Genomic DNA, 16,865 nt, shown 5'->3' with positions numbered 1-16,865 from the left:
TCAAATAACCTGTACCACACAGGGATCATGAAGGAATGTACGCGCGAGACGCTCCAAGGTAGGTGAGATGGTAGACGTGAATATGACTGTCTGGTGGTACTTCTCCGCATCCTCTTCTACACCTTCTGTCTCTGGCCTTTCTGGTAATGTATCAAGGATTTTACATAAAAAAGGTTCAAAGCCAAGTTCTATCATAACATCAACTTCATCCATCACAACACAGGTCCTCTCGTTGAGACCAAGGATACCTTTCTCTAGAACATCAAGGAGTCGACCAGGGGTGGCCACAATAATCTCGAAGCCCGAAGCTAGCTTCTTGGTTTGCTCCTTAAAATTTACACCTCCGATGACTGTGACTGTTCGGATGCCACTTGCTTCGCCAAACTTGTCACATTCCTCCTTGACCTGTTGAGCCACCTGGCGTGTTGGTGTAAGAATAACAGCATCAGGAACTTTGGTCGCTTTTTTCATCATTTGGCATTTTGGCAATCCGTGAATACGTGCGAAAAGAGGAACAAGATATGCGACTGTTTTGCCGCTTCCGGCTCCAGCAACACCGATAACATCCCTGGTTTGTAGAGCTATAGGAATTGTTTGCATCTGAATGGGAGTGGGTTTTTTGTACCCGCTTTTGTCCATTACCTCCCTTATAAAACTAGGAACTGTGAGGTCATTCCATGATCTCAAAGGATGAGGAACACGTTCACCTTTGCACCTGATATTATGATCCGATTTTAGGATAAACCAATCTCTTTGGGTCATTTCATCCATAGATTTCTCGGCCCAGTGACGATCATCCCTCTGCATAATTTCAACGTGATCATCAAGTGATGATGATTCAAGTTTCGAATTTTCCTCAGGTTTGTTCGAGTGGTCATCTTCGCGTTTTGTATGGACCGTACATGTACTTCTCACCTCACTTTCCTTATCGTCAGATGAGGAATTGAATTCTTCTCTGCGTTTGTGTCCGTTCCTGCTGCGACTTCTATCTCCTCCTCTTCTGTGACTTCTATCTATTCGTCTACGTCGGTGACGATCGTCAAGGTTAGGTCCACTTCTCTTATGATCTCTACCTCTCGACCTCTCAACATGCCTTGTTCGTTTCCTATTCCTTGTCCCGACCTTATAACCAAAGCCTTCCACATACTTCTCATCAGGACTGACTGTTTTCTCACTCATGTCCATGTCACATGCGTGTGTCGCTGATGCTTACTTGATGTGTGAGTCGGTGATGCGTGCTTAACGCGTGTGTGTCGCTGATGGTGTCCAAACACGAAAACACGTCTACAGCACTGTCTCTCACTATATGTAACCTATGTACGCCGAACGCAACACGCTCGTTGACAAACGTTAACAGTACGGTGTCGCAATCGATACCGTAGTCAAGGGTGATTATGTACACACACCGCCATAGTCGACTTGGAGCTAACTATAGTACGATGCGCTATTTATATCCTAAAAAGCTCTGTACGACCGTACGATGCGATCAGAAACTACATGTGGTCGTGAACGAAGTTGGATTCTCTTATGTGTGATCGCTGCTTTGTTGAGATATCGTCTTTCCTACGGTGTACTGCTAGTTTACAGTTTCACGCATAATAGTGTAATATTCTCACAGCTATTTGACTGAGACATTGTCGACTTTGTCATTTTGCAGTCCACCCTGCTTTCAGTAGCGATGTCTTGTGATTATGCAAAGTGAGTTTAGTTTTATGACGCACTCAGCAATGGCGGCGGTGTGTATATAATCGAGTCTGAACCTGACAGTCTTGTGATCAACAGCATGAGCATCCATCTACGCAAATGGGAACCGATGGCATGTGTCAACCAAGTCAGCGAGTGTGACCACCGATCCCTTTAGCTGCCTCTTACGACAAACGTGTTACTGAAACCAAGTCTATGATTATGCAAAGGGCTTCGTCGCTTTTAATGAATATTTCTAGAGCGAAAGTGTCGTTTTCGTCCATTCTTTCATAAATCCGGAAACGTCAAACATGCCCTCATCGCACCCGTGTTAATGATGGATGGGTCGACATACGAGGAGATATCAAAAAGTTTTAATTATCAAAAAGGCTCATTCAGAGTAGAAACTTTATTTTGCTTTCGTGTTCTTATGCCATCGCTACATAGCCACCATCCCGAGTTACACATTTCTCCCGCCGTTTTTTGCACAGAACGGCTAGATAGAAGTCCCCTGACTTCACAAACCAACCATCCACCCCTTGAATGACCCCATTTGTGTCATCAAAACGACGTATCATTCACATTTGTAACATTCAAATAGACCCAATGTTACAAGATTGAAGAAATCCTCCTTATCCTGCTCCAGAAGCACCAATGCCTGTCGTGACATGTTCCGTGGAGTCTGTCTTGTAAGAGGAGTCAGTAAACGAGGAAACCCAGCATGCTGACACTTTGGACATGTACAGTTAGTTATGAATGAAGACCCATAACTCAAGTCGGTCTCATGCATAACCACGTGCCTCGACTTTGTTCACGGTGTCCATATCATCAGTCAGAGAGGCGTCAACGTCTTGGCTCATCTGTGAGAGACATGTGACCGGTCTGGAAATTCCGTTTCCATCGCTCAGTAGTGTTATGGGATGGGCTATCATCACCATAAACAGATTTCATCTCATCAGGAAGTGCAGCCCTTTAAGTGCAATAAACTTAATTACACTGCATGCTTCAATCTTGTTCATACTTGGGGGTACTGGTGTGTAGGAGCAAATAGCATAAGACCGGATATAGTGAAGTAGATAGTTCTTGGTTCATTAACTAGACAAGGATCACTGATGTTACAGTCAAACTTTTATCCTGATTGCTCAGTAACTTCTTGGCGATAACTGGAACATTTTGATACCACTTCTTACTTATAGCTCCAGCACATATCTCCCACCACCAACTAGAGCACACTGTGATAAATACGAGAGGTAAACAAGCCAAATGATGTTTAAGAGACATTTACAGATAATTTTGACAGTTTAGCTCAGTGTCATTTGACCTGACTTTTAATTTTTTATATGAACTGTAAAGAAATCTTGTGATAATCACCTTACAAGGAAGTGTTTGCGTCTTGATGAGTCTTTGCGACGATAAATACTGTCGAGCTGACCGGAGTCCCGCATTCAACCAACGTATTCTACAAATTCTCTTAGGACCAGCCAATTACGTCGCTTTGAACCATGCGTCTCGTCGATGGAATTTGGATTATGCAATAATATCATGTGAAGCAAATAAGATAATAGTTGTTGGATCGTAATGTGTGAACGATGTTTAGTCGAGAAGGAGTTAAGTTTCTGTATATTGGATATTAAATGCATTATTTCACCTTTAGTGGAAGAGTTTAAAAATCTACTCAAGCTTTAAGGTGGTGGTGGTGGTGGGGGGGGGGGGGGGGGGGGCAAATTTAGTAAGACGTTTATCAAACATATACACCGTCAAACATTTTTGTGTCGAAGTTTTAGGGGCTTATGTAAAGTTGTAGGTACGAAGTAACTGTAAGTTCGAGTTTGACAAAACCTATAAGTTCGGGTGTGAGCTTCGTGGTTGGTTACTTCATGATACTGACCCCAGGGAGACATTTTGACGGACTACTTCAATGTCGAAACTGCTCAAACATGGCATGTTAAAATTTATCTCAGCATATCCAGCTCATTTCAAGGCTTTGGATATATCCCCTCTATAGCCAAAATTCTACACAAACATGCTGAAAAACACCGAGTCGAGGTAAATGTAGAATATCTGCACACGGTTCTAAAGTAAATATTGCAAGGAAGACTATCCCCATCAAACAAGAAAATATGTAGATAATAACACACCTGTTAAGCTAGAAAAATATGTAATTAGAAATTACCTATACTTCTGAATAAACGATTGATTGATGCATATATTGTGGATTATTGATTCAATATTTATATTGTGGAAAGGTTTTGCGGAGGATCACCTCAAGTATTAAGTAGTGAGTCATTTATGTACTATGCCATTGTGATCTATTGACAAAGGATACATCGGAAAGGGGGTGATCCGTTGGGTGTGTAAGAAAGATGTTACAATGATCCGTGTCTGGTATGTACTATTGATTTAACAACTCGTAGTTTAATGGCATATCTTTGTTTCCTTCCCTCATCAGATTATTTGAAATAACCGTTAGCCAGATGGTATCTAAACTCTCGTTTCGTCATCTTTGCATGTCAATTATGATCACTATCACATTGAGCATAGTCCCTCTTCAAAGAAACTGACCGCCTGTCTTAAACCACTGGCCGATGGTCGGCATGTGGATGACGCGGCTGTCGGAATGTTAAAGCAGTTTCACTACAGCATTGCGTTATCAAAGCTCCCAACCGCGTCAGACACCACAAAGTCACGTGATAGGTATGTCAAGTCTCAGAGCGCAGAACAAGCGACAGCACCAAATACATCTCCTTTAGCATCACCATCACTTACAACAGCATCAACGATGTCAGAGGAAGGTCGAGTCGTCGTTTTAGCCATGGATGGAAGCGAGTACTCCGAATATGCATTTCAATGTAAGTTTCATTCGGTTAGTGTTGCAGTGAAAGAGGAGGGCGTGTAAACACGTAAAGTTAAGACAGGTAGGATTAGTTGGCTGTCGTCAGCTGTTCTGAGCTGACTTATCAAATCGAGCTGAATGTTGTCCACGTGTCTCTAATCTTGTAAGATCGTCACACTACAGATAATATTCGTTTATGTCATCTCTGTACTGGTAAGAACGTGTGTCCTGGGATACGGAAGGTCGCTGGTTTAACCACCTGGCCTCGTCAAATACAGAACGAAAAAAAACCCAAAACGGTAACCAAAACGTAAAGAGCGTCAAGGGACATTAATTTTACGAGAACCTGTCAGTATTAAAACGTAGGCAAAGACTAACTCCCTCGGAAATCTGCACTGTGTCTGTGTGGGTTGGATCAAATTCTGCTCATCCAAGTCACTACAGACACGAACGAACGAAAGCACGCACACACGCACGCATGTAGAAGATGCGGAACGCACAGTTAGGCTCAGTTTCATCAAACGTTTGTTCGACATACAGGTTCATACAATGTTAGTTTATGAATCTGGTGTACACTTTGGGCTGTTTTCAGTCACCACTTAGCGTGTGTCAAACCTCAGATAACTCGATGTGCAAATGACACTTAGAGTTACCTTGTTTTCTTTATCTCATCACTGCCTGATATATTAGTTTTTCTACTATATACATATCTACAGAGTAGTTGTAGAGGTCTTTTCTGGTCTAGTTTCATCGCATACTAGCAAAACAGGATTCAGCACTTCTGTCTTTTGCATCTCATCTGGTCAGAGCCACACGCTATATATTTGAATAGCTAAACCGTTCTATTGTGAAGTTAAAAATAAAATCACCCTGTGGTTAAATTCTTCAATTCCTCCAGCTCTTTAACACCAAACAGTTACCTGGCGGTTTATTTGTGCAGGATGTTCGAGCTGAGAGAATGTTTGCAACTTGCTGTCTTCAAATATGCATGCAAACATTTTGACGTGAACCATGGCACAGGTAGTTGTTGCGTGAGCACTTATAGAAATGGCACACCCGCGAAACGTAATATTTAGACGTCAAATCGAAAGTAGTTAAAATATCCCAGAATATGTTTGGGTTGAATGTTTTAAAGACATGGGTGCCTATATGGTAATGTGATTTGAGTTCCTTTAAAGTCGCACTCATTCACTCACTACTTAATATTGAATGTTCACTGCATGATCAAGAAAGCTAAAATGCTCTCTCTCACTCCCTCTCTCTCCCCTCCCTCTCTCAAACACACGTGTGTATACACACACACGCACACACACATCTGCATGTATACATCAAACATGCTTACACTTAACCATACCCGCATAAGTAAAATATGCATGATAAAGTAATGCTATACTCAGAGGTACTTATATATTGATTTAACACACACTTGTACTCAAACACACCTCAATATTTATAAACCACAGAGTATATTGGCATTTCTTCCATGCTGACGGGTGACAAGCTAGGCACGATATACGTGAAACAACGTATCTCTATACTGAAATAACGCCGTTCATGGTGCCGACCATTTTACAATCTGTGTGTCTGGGAAATCTGTCGTTTTTTGAGTTTGATAAAGACATTGTTATTTGTAAAACTGTGACTAACCTGAATGAGCAGACGCGAGTTATTCTTTGAAGGGCTTTTTAGCTGTACTTTCCCTCTTGACTGAGATGGCGCTGTTCGTGGTACAGATTATTATACCATTATTGAATCTGGGATATCTGCCGTTACTGGAGTGTAATAAAGACATTGTTATTTGCAAAACTGGGTCTAATTTGAACGAGTAGACGTGAGGTATTCATTTGAACGCTTTTTGTCCATAATAGTCACTGGAATGAATCACGCGAGATCACGCCAAGAGCCACGTTCACGTTCATCACTTTCCACACAGTGCAACAACCTCGTTATGGGGTTTCCGTGTCATGTCGTTCCCCGACCGATTAACCTCGCATGACACATTACAATGTTATGTGGACATTACATATCGTATTACTCATCCCCAGGTATGGAAACACTGAATAGAATAATGCTTATCGCATTGCCCTTGCTTCGAATGGTCAAGGTTTGTCATAGGTTTGATAAATTAAATGTTTGCTACTTGTGCTACATCTTTGGAATTTTACGAGACGTGGTTGTTCGTATCTCCTTTAAGACAAAGAATTTATTTGTATATACCTTGAAGTAATATCCGACAACTGATATTCTATCTTTCACACACAGACCCGTGAAGGTCCGGGGTAGAATCGGCCTTGAGCAACCCATGCTAGTCATACCATGCTTGTCGTAAGAGGCGACTAACGGGATCGGGTGGTCAGGCTCGCTGACTTGGTTGGCACATGTCATCGGTTCCCATTTGCGCGATCGATGATCATGCTGTTGATCACTGGATTGTCTGGTCCAGACTCGATTGTTTACAGACCGCCGCCATATTGCTGGAATATTGCTGAGTGCGACGCAAAACTAAACTCGCTCGCTTTTTCACAAACACTCTGCGTACGTCATGTATCCTCAAACACAATCAAATATACATTTTCATTCTCATATATACTCAGTATATACTTTGACTTACATATATATAATAAGTACCCGTGAAGATCCTGGTGATCTGCAGCCACCCATTGATGGTGACTTGGCTGACACATATGATCGTATCACAATTAAGATGATCGATGCCAGTACATTTGGTAACTGGTTGTCTGTTCCAGATTGGATTGTTGACAGCTAACCGCCGCATAGCTGGAATATTGCTTAGTGCGGCAACAAACCAACCCACCCAACAACTCAGATATAATATATTTATACTCCGAAGTATTATACTGCCATCATATGGCCGAGATGTATTTTAATATACTCAGCAGTTCTCAAACGCACTCATATTTGCATTTAGACATAGGTAGACATATTCAAATATACTCTCATGTAATTATAAATTGTTGCACTTGCTGAAATATAATGAGACATGCTGTTGTACATTTATGAAAATAGCGTGTACAATAATTTTTAAAAACAAAATTTGTAGATAAAATTTCATTTGGACAGTCTGAATGTCTTAAATTATGATTTATAAAACTGCCGTCTCGGAGCCAGTATGCCGTGTCTCATTTGGATATACATGTTTTTGTTCAGGTCAGGTGTTTCAGTTACATACTATCCAGGCAACATCTCCAACACCCGGTGCTTCTTCCCAGATTGTGCTGATAAATTTAAAAGTACATTTACACAGATTTGTAACACCCATAAAATACACAAAAAGAGAAATTGGTCATCCAGAGACTTTAGTCACGAACGAACCCATTTAAGACAACTAAAACAGTTTGTCTGGCTTGATGTCTGCGGATGGTGATGCTCATAATATCAATCCTTATTTTGCTGGTTCCGATGTGAGGGTCGGCGGGGCAGCCTAATGGTTAAGGCGTTGGCTCGTCACGCCGAAAACTCGAGTTCGACTCCCCACATGTGTGCTATGTGTGAAGCCCATTTCTGGTGTGCCCCGGCGTGATATTTTCTTTTAGAATAATGTAATCAATTAATTATATGTATTGTTGTGAGCTTCAATCAGCAGTATTGGTGTATGTTGAAATGAACACTTTGCCCTCTTTGCATTAAGAGTGCACGTGCTATCTCTATGCTAACCTTTACTGATTATAGAGAAAGGTACACACATGACCTCTCCATAGCCCAGCACGGCCGTTATCTGCTTGTGAACTTGACCCATAGGGTGTATCACTTGACCTTCTCTTACAAACGTTTACCTGCTGATTAGGAATCCGCCTTTGTCACTGGGGACAAAGAGACTTAGTTCATCCGGAGTTCATAGCTCCATTTAGTAAACAATACTAAATATAAGTATAATTAAGTGTATATTGTCGTAAGAGGCGACTAACGGAATCAGACGGTCAGTCTCGCTGACTTGGTAAATATATGTCATGAGGTCACAGTTGCGTAAATCGATGCTCATGCTGTTGATCACTGTACTGTAGTGAGTATAGTTGTACATCACACTGAACAATATCGTTACGGTAAGACAAACAAGACAAACCCCCACGGGTATTAAAAATTACAAAATTAAAGAATCAATATAATAACATGATTGTCTGTGTACAGATACAGTACGTGTATATACTGTACATACAGTAGTTCATATATTCTACAACAATATACGATATACGCACTTACAAGCGAGGTACACTACAATGTGTCATACTGTCAACTGCAACTCACTGGGTACTTCGTGGTAGTACTTCTTTATCTCGCATAACATTCAGTCACGTATGATGCACGGAAGTTACCGGGTTTTTGCGAATGCAAATCGATGGAAAGTAGATAACTCTAAATTTGTTTTCTTGTGTCGTCTGCAAATCTAGCGATGGCTACGAAAACACTTGCCTCCCATTCCAATAAATAAATTGTGACAAATCGTTCAAATGTAGTTCCTCTGAATATTGAAGAAATGGAATTGCATCGTGGCGATTTTACTTAGACTATACCTGTGGGAATAAACAGCAAGATACAAGATTCGAATCGTTTGATTTCACAGGTTGGCTGAAGTATACCATCCGATACCCATGCTTCAAACAATTCAAAATTATCTTGGAGGGGTTCGAACATAAACAAACCTGGAGGGTACATCAACCCATGCCCCGTCGTGACCAGTGAACAACTTCTGATATACTCACACAGCCTGCATTCCTCTGATATACTCACACAACCTGCATTCTTCTGATATACTCACACAACCTGCATTCTTCTGATATACTCACACAACCTGCATTCTTCTAATATACTCACACAACCTGCATTCTTCTGGTATACTCACACAGCCTGCATTCTTCTGATATACTCACACAACCTGCATTCTTCTGATATACTCACACAACCTGCATTCTTTTGATATACTCACACAACCTGCATTCTTCTAATATACTCACACAACCTGCATTCTTCTGCCCCCGTCGTGACCAGTGAACAACTTCTAATATACTCACACAACCTGCATTCTTCTACCCCCGTCGTGACCAGTGAACAACTTCTAATATACTCACACAACCTGCATTCTTCTACCCTCGACGTGACCACTGAACAACTTCTAATATACTCACACAACCTGCATTCTTCTGCCCTCGACGTACACCTGTCGCCACATTACTTCTACGATGACCTTGACCACAACGTGATGTTAGGAACCTAATCATGCAAATATATATTTTAATGTGACATACCTGAGGATCGAACATTCGACTTTCCGCTTCCCGGGCAGGCGATCTTTCCACTTGACCACAGTTATTGTTTGACCACAGTTATTGTTTGACCACAGTTATTGTTTGACTACAGTTATTGTTTGACCACAGTTATTATTTGACCACAGGTACTGTTCGAAGTACCCATCGCCTTCACTCTATAATGGCGCGCTGGCAAATCATCTTTATCTCTGAGTGAGGAGCCCCAGTTGAATAAGTTGCTTTTTTAAACGATGGATATCGACCATGAACGATGTTAGCGCTCAAAATGTCTAGGATATTTACTTCGTTCGGCCGAAAAGAAAAGAAGTGAGCTGATGTCTTGTACCTCTGGTAAGCACCGACTGCTGAAGAATGTCTGACTAAAGTGTAAAACAATATTCATTCATATTCATTCAAGCACCTTTCTGTGTTGCAGTCTACTTGAAGAACATTCGTCGCCCCGTCGACCATGTCGTGATAGTCCACTGCCCCGAGTACCACAACATCACCTACTCTCGTAAGTATTGCCGTAACTGTGATTTGGGTGTAAGTAAACCGTATTACCAGTCACCCATTAAGATGGCCGTTCCGCATTGTCAGGGGTGATGCAAGCTCAAGTTACACACTCGTTTGGCCCGTCCGGGGCTGTTACGTCAAGGAGCGAGAGGTCGGACGACCGGGACTCCTAACTACAGCACTGCATTCTTGTACTGGCACTCTGGCATACAGTGAATAACTCAACACAGGTTCTATGCTAACTTACTTTACTCGATCCTTTTCTTCATTACGAGATGACTTGGACTGGACAGGCCAGGGCAAGCTCTTTTCCAGATATGGACCTGGGCCCCGATCCACAAAGCCTTCGTAACGCTACGACTTGCGTAAGCCTATGATAACGTATAGAGTTACGACATATCGTAACGCTTTGTGGATCGGCACCCGGATGGATGGCGATGCGACTCTTCTGCTGACTTTGTAACCCGCAGCACTGTCTAGTGTTAACTCTATCTTTCTAAATGTTGGAGCTTTCCCACCCTTGTCACATGACCAGATACACTCCCTCCGATTCGTTTAAAGTTACAATATAACATGGTCTCATGTCGTACCTCGTGATCGGAAATTACTGTCAGATACTCATCGGTAACTCATCGTTAATTGCTACTTTAAGAGTCTTTTATGTTCTGTTACTGGCAGTTATGATGTTCTATACCCCGAAGGCCTTTATTTATTACCAGTGATAGCATTGATTCTATTAATTCTCAAAAAATGGACTTGTAACATGTTCCTTGTTTAATGGATGCATAACGGATGCACTTTTCATCTTATAACAGTATTTTGTTAGACTTTCGATGTATTGAACAATCATTTCCCATTGGACCCCTTCCACAAAGCGATTTCGTAGTGCGATCATCAAATACCTGTGACACTGCATGCGAGCTATTTGATTTCTAAATTAACGGAATTTTAAAAGAGAATGTCTTAAGAGGCGATGTTCTATGTGGTTCAAAGCCGAACTTAGTGATCTAGTTAAATGACGATGTCTGTAAATGATCGAGTATGGACCGGTAAGAAACCAATGCTTGATCTACGACCAACAAACGTGCCGTACGATGACCCGCCAAATCAATGAACATGACCTCTCGCTCCATTCAGACTCAGTCTACTCAATCATGACCTGACCCATTTCTCCAAGACGTTCGTGTTGAATGTTTAGGGGAATGCAAATGAGCATCACACAATGAACACAATGTTAAAACAAACTTGACAATGACAACTGATGTGGGTGTACATTTCTGACTCTGTTGACGTTATGATCCACTAGGGAATTTAAGGTGGAGAATACAGATTCCCGAAATCCATGCCCATGTTTCTTGGATTCCACTAAATCGATAGCCTGGTAAGTTACCCTACATCTTTAGGCAGGAGACAGTGGATCGCTATGGTAAGTTGGTATGGCTGGGTGCTAGTAACTAAATTGCATGGAAGTTGAAATATTATTGAGTTCCGAGAATGCAGTGAAAACAAACACAACAAGAGCCCCAGTAGTCTATGTTTTAAACGAAATAACAGCAACAGCAATTGTGCGGTGAACACAATATTGGCATGAACAGAACGGTTAAAATTCCACGAAACCAACCCGCCACTCATTCATAACGCCCCCAGACTGTAGTAACATCTGAGGCCAGGGGTAAATCGGACAAAAGCTGGACTAGAAGTATGCCGCATCCGATTTCTACTCGTACTGTCAACCACTGGTTTGTCAGTGGTTAGACATACACATTTAGTTCTTGCGATGTGGCAAAATCTCTTCATATAGGCATCGGCGGGGTTGCTGAAAATCGATGCCCCATATGGTTATCATGTGTGAAGGCAGTTTCTGCTGCCCCCTGCCGTGACATATTGGTCGAATATTATTAAAACTGCGTACAACCATACCCACTCATTGCAAGTCCTCGTCGGGACTAGTGTAAGTTTTCTTGTGCTACCGGTCTGATATATCATGCCGCAGTCCTGCATAAATACTAAACTCAGACCCTCACATTCGACCACTTATATCTTAAATGAGGAGCGCGAGGAAGGTAAGAGCATGGTTACTTGCAACGCCTTTTAGTAAGACGCGACCAACGGTCGAAGCATCAAAGGCGCGCTCAGTCCTTCAGACACTTCTATGCAGTTGAGCACCAACATCAAGAACAATGCAAAACTAACCCTGAAAGCGTATCAGAAACCTTTGTTCGCGAGTTTGAATCCCGGATGACAAGGTGATCACAAACTGACATATATACCGGAAATTTGTGTTGAACCTTGATGCGTCGAACTTCGGATGTCTCGAAGGAAAAGTTTGTTCGCTGCACATTCTGTAAGTTATGATGTGCTTATCTATTTAGGATCGGGTGTGCTGAACCTCGGATAACTTGAAGTTATTACATAGAAAACTTCACCTTCGCCACAACCGTGTTTTTTCAGCTAAAATTTATTCAATCACCCTTTAATTCATCCACCTAGTACCTCACATACCAAAGCATCCGCCCATTCACACATTCATTCACACCAAATACCATCGACACTTTATCCTGGTATTGAAGAAACCTATGCCTGAACGTCCTGAAACCTTTGAGGTATGGTTATTCACTGTCAGCACTCGACATTCACCACTGATCCATAGTCTGTTCGAGTGAGTGAGTTTAGTTTTACACTGCTTCGTTAGAACTGGGCTAGAAACTGAGATGCTACAGATATATTACGACATGGGTCCGTCAAGGTTTGTATAAACATGAGTTGCAACTATTCATTGTAATTCCAAGATTAAAATTCTCTCCCTCTATCTCTCTAGGTGTTCTTCAAACACAGTCCTTACACAATGAGGATGGACTTACTAAACTTTCGGGAGTACAGCTTGACCTCTTTAATTATCCTGTTATCAGCGAACGAACTTATAGTGCTCCTAGTTTTAAATGCCAGATTCGATCCTGGTGAGTTGTTATCCATTACGAAGTTGGTCTTTTCGACGCGATCACTCCTGAAACAATTATAGAAATAATAATAGTTCAGTTCTTTGGCGGTCATGTTCACGCACATATCCTGCTCACGGCTCTGTGTTACTATCCCTGGTCAGGACACTATCGTACTTTCCCATACTTTTTCAACTCCTTGGGGATCATTTAGCCATGCTACATGTTAGCACATCGCTTGTTCGTCACGATATGGCGATATCGGCTATTGCCGATGTGACGTTAAATATTAAGTCACTCACTTACATGGCTTCTTGCAAACCCAAACTGTTTGATGTGATCAGCTACGTTTGTGATTTTATGGCTGCTTTGAGGCCAGGCTGTACATCTGTTCTTGATTTGAAAAAGGAATATGAAATTCAATGCAACATCGCTATAGAAGTCTGTGTGAGAGCTATCTGGTTACCTGAAAGTAAACCATTGGTTATCTTTTACCGACATGTGAAATGTGTCGTACAATGCGTCCATCCTCACTGTTTACGGGAGGATATTCTTTACAAAACCACCTCCTCCGAATGTGCTCAATAGAAATATTTAAACTGTTTCAGACTGATACATCAATAAAATGTTTGCATCAATAAAAATTTCACAATTACAAATATCATATGTCCAAATAACCCACAACGGCCTAACTGGGCATTCAGTGGAATGTCTAGACAAGCATGTTTACTCCGTAAAATCGGGCAAAACTTCTAAAAATACAAACGACTGCTGAAAACAAGATATAGATTACAGCATACATGTAGATAACATGAAATGCATGTGCTGTCTACCGGGTCATCTCTGTGCGATTTCTTGTGAGTTGAATACGTCTGATATGTTGATTAACATATTGCTGAGCGCGGCGTAAAACTAATTTCACTCACTTTGATTAACATCTAACATGTCATTCTTTCAAAACGTTTATGTTGAGATATGTAAAATACCATGACACCCATAGAAAGGCTTACATCAGCCATCGTACTAAATATCTCAAAATATGTAAATATGTAATATGTAACTAAAATGGTATTATGAATTACAAGAAACGAAAAGCAATAACCAAAACAAAACCGCAACCACAGTAATGAAGAATATAAACACACTAACAAACACCCCAAAGTCCCGAGAAAATCAGAGAGAACCCATTGCAAAAGACTGCAGCGGGCGATTCAACTTCAATGTGATTAACTTTGTTATCCATTGAATTCCGGGAAATTCTTGTAAAGTAACTTTGATTAACAAATCAAATGTGCAAATAATTGAAATTTATGTTTTTGTGTTTTATGATACATTAAGTGTTATTTATCTATTAGTTCTTTATCGACATACAGACATAGCATTTGCCCCTCAGTGTAACCTGTGACTTGTGGTGGAGTTTAATCTACTCCGTCAAATTGATACATACCAGTATGCGACTCCACAAATGCTTTAGTAGGCCGAATACAAAAACCTGTAAGAATTGCTGCATCATAATGCTTTGACATAGTTCCTAATATTTGAACAATACTTTCTAAAATCGACACAGAATCCTAATTTCTTTCATCACACCCAACCTCTTAATCATTCACTCTGTATTCCAGAGGCTCCTGTCATGACTGATGTCAGTCTTATCACTCAGATGATGCACGAGGAAGAGCGGCGGGCTCAGAAGATGGTGGACACTTTGAGCCAAACGCTGAAAGACAATGGAGTAAGTAAAACACCGGCATGGTCAGTGTCTGTGATGATTTATTCACACGAAGACACATGAAGAATCTTGTAAGACCTTTGATGTCCAGGGCATTTAGGATACACTTAGATATACATGAACAGGATATATTTGGATACACACGCACATTTAGAATATACTTAGACAGAGACGCACATCTAGGATATACTTAAACATATACCCAAATGTAGGATATTCTTAGACATACGCACACAATATGTGGGATAGACTTACAACACTTTAAGGAATTACTGAGTCTTAAAACACATTGAAGATATACTCAGTCTTACAACAGGTGAAGGGTGTGATGAAATGTACAACACATGAAGGGTATTATAAGTTGTTCACTGGTCACGAGGAGGGCCATGGGATCATGTACCCTCGAGGTTTGTTTATGTTCCCCGAGCCCGCACCCCGAGGGACCGATGAACAACGTATTTATCTTATCGAACACCTGAATTTTAATTTTGAACTGTTTGAAGCACTTCTGTTGAATGCGAGGCAAATCGCCATGTTGCAGAACACATAAGGTAAATATATTTACCGTTATCTCCCTTCCATCCATTTACAATCGCAAAACGTCGGTAATTTCCGTGCTTCATGCGTGATGCAGTGGCATTCGAGGCAAAGAAGTACTACCATGAAGCACCAGAAGAGTTTGGAATTCCTAGCAGTGTACATTGAAAATATTACATCGCCTATAAGCGGGTACATTGAAAGTAACAGAACAGCGCTTAGCCAATCAGAAAGCGACATTCGTGTGTGAGGTAGGATAATCACTATTGTATATTCACAAGGAGGATATCGGTAGAAATATCCACACATATCTGGTCATAGAATAAGGATGGAGTGCTTTATTACAGCTCGAGGGCAAAGTTCGCAGCATCCCAGGGAAACCGGGGGAGGTAATTTGCAAAGTTGCCGACGAAGAGAATGCCTCCATGATCGTCACCGGCACCAGGGGCCTTGGCAAAATGAGGAGGACATTTGTCGGCAGCATCAGCGACTACGTCCTTCATCACTCTCACGTCCCAGTCGTCGTTTGTCGTCACAAAGACCACCATAAACAGCACGGCACACACAGCGGACATTGATCCACAGACCACCAAATACCCAGCGCTAACGCTTTGACATCCTCGGTGATTCAGGGCATTATATTTTAATTCTTAGTATGGTAAATGCTATTGATCCGTCTCCGTTTTGACCCTCATTATAAAATAAAAAATTAAAAAACCCATCTAAGTTTAATTTTTAAATTGTCGTCTCATCGAATGTCCCTGATGAGCGTGAGGTGTTCAGAGGAAGGTCAAAGTGACGTCAAGAATGAGTGAATGTCTACAGTTTTAGGCCGCATTCAGCAATATTCCAGCGAGTCTGCACCAGACAATCCAGTGATCAGCAGGATAGATCTACGCAATTCTGATACGATGACATGTGTCAGCCAAATCAGCGAACCTGACCACTCAATCCCGTTAGTCGCCTTAAGGGTTACTGAAGATCAATTTCATCCCGTATCTTCAAAAGACCTGTTTTTCCTGCTGACACTGTGATATAGCCGGAACATTATTCTAAGATCGGTTAAACGAAGCTTACATGTAAGTAGTGGTCTGCTGACAGACAAACTGTCATACAGACAGACACACAGGCTGACAGAAAATTGTATTGATGACTTACAACACATGAAGGTTGTGCTCAGACCTATATCACATGAAGGATATACTGAGACGTACAACACATTCAGGGTTTAAAAAAACCTACAACACATAAAGAATATACTCAAGCTTACAACACACGAAGGGTATATTCAGGCTTACGACACATAGCGTGTATACTCATGATCAGACTTATAACACATGTAGGATATACTGACGCTTACAACGGGTATA

General features: G+C 41.4%; 1 protein-coding gene and 1 pseudogene across 1 annotated transcript; one reads left to right on the top strand and one right to left on the bottom strand.

The window, feature by feature from the left end:
- LOC137296510 (probable ATP-dependent RNA helicase DDX23 pseudogene) lies at nucleotides 1-1,185 on the bottom strand (annotated as a pseudogene).
- Nucleotides 1,186-4,356: 3,171 nt separating this feature from the next.
- On the top strand, nucleotides 4,357-16,216 carry LOC137295920 (universal stress protein Sll1388-like). The gene is made up of 4 exons (XM_067827498.1): nucleotides 4,357-4,532; nucleotides 10,214-10,294; nucleotides 14,852-14,961; nucleotides 15,843-16,216. The coding sequence occupies exons 1-4, from the start codon at nucleotides 4,463-4,465 to the stop codon at nucleotides 16,071-16,073; spliced, it is 492 nt and encodes a 163-aa protein (XP_067683599.1). The 5' UTR covers nucleotides 4,357-4,462; the 3' UTR covers nucleotides 16,074-16,216.
- Nucleotides 16,217-16,865: the final 649 nt, after the last annotated feature.

The sequence above is a fragment of the Haliotis asinina genome, chromosome 9 (assembly GCF_037392515.1).
Source record: "Haliotis asinina isolate JCU_RB_2024 chromosome 9, JCU_Hal_asi_v2, whole genome shotgun sequence".
Taxonomy (NCBI): Eukaryota; Metazoa; Mollusca; class Gastropoda; order Lepetellida; family Haliotidae; genus Haliotis; species Haliotis asinina.
This window is presented reverse-complemented; position numbering and strand designations above follow the sequence as displayed.

What these genes read in the sequence shown, in the direction of transcription:
- LOC137295920 (XM_067827498.1), top strand. Translation starts at nt 4,463, where the DNA reads ATGTCAGAGGAAGGTCGAGTCGTCGTTTTAGCCATGGATGGAAGCGAG. An exon ending in CTCCGAATATGCATTTCAAT is followed by an intron (nt 4,533 to 10,213) that starts GTAAGTTTCATT and finishes TCTGTGTTGCAG; the next exon opens with TCTACTTGAAGAACATTCGT. An exon ending in AAACGCTGAAAGACAATGGA is followed by an intron (nt 14,962 to 15,842) that starts GTAAGTAAAACA and finishes GCTTTATTACAG; the next exon opens with CTCGAGGGCAAAGTTCGCAG.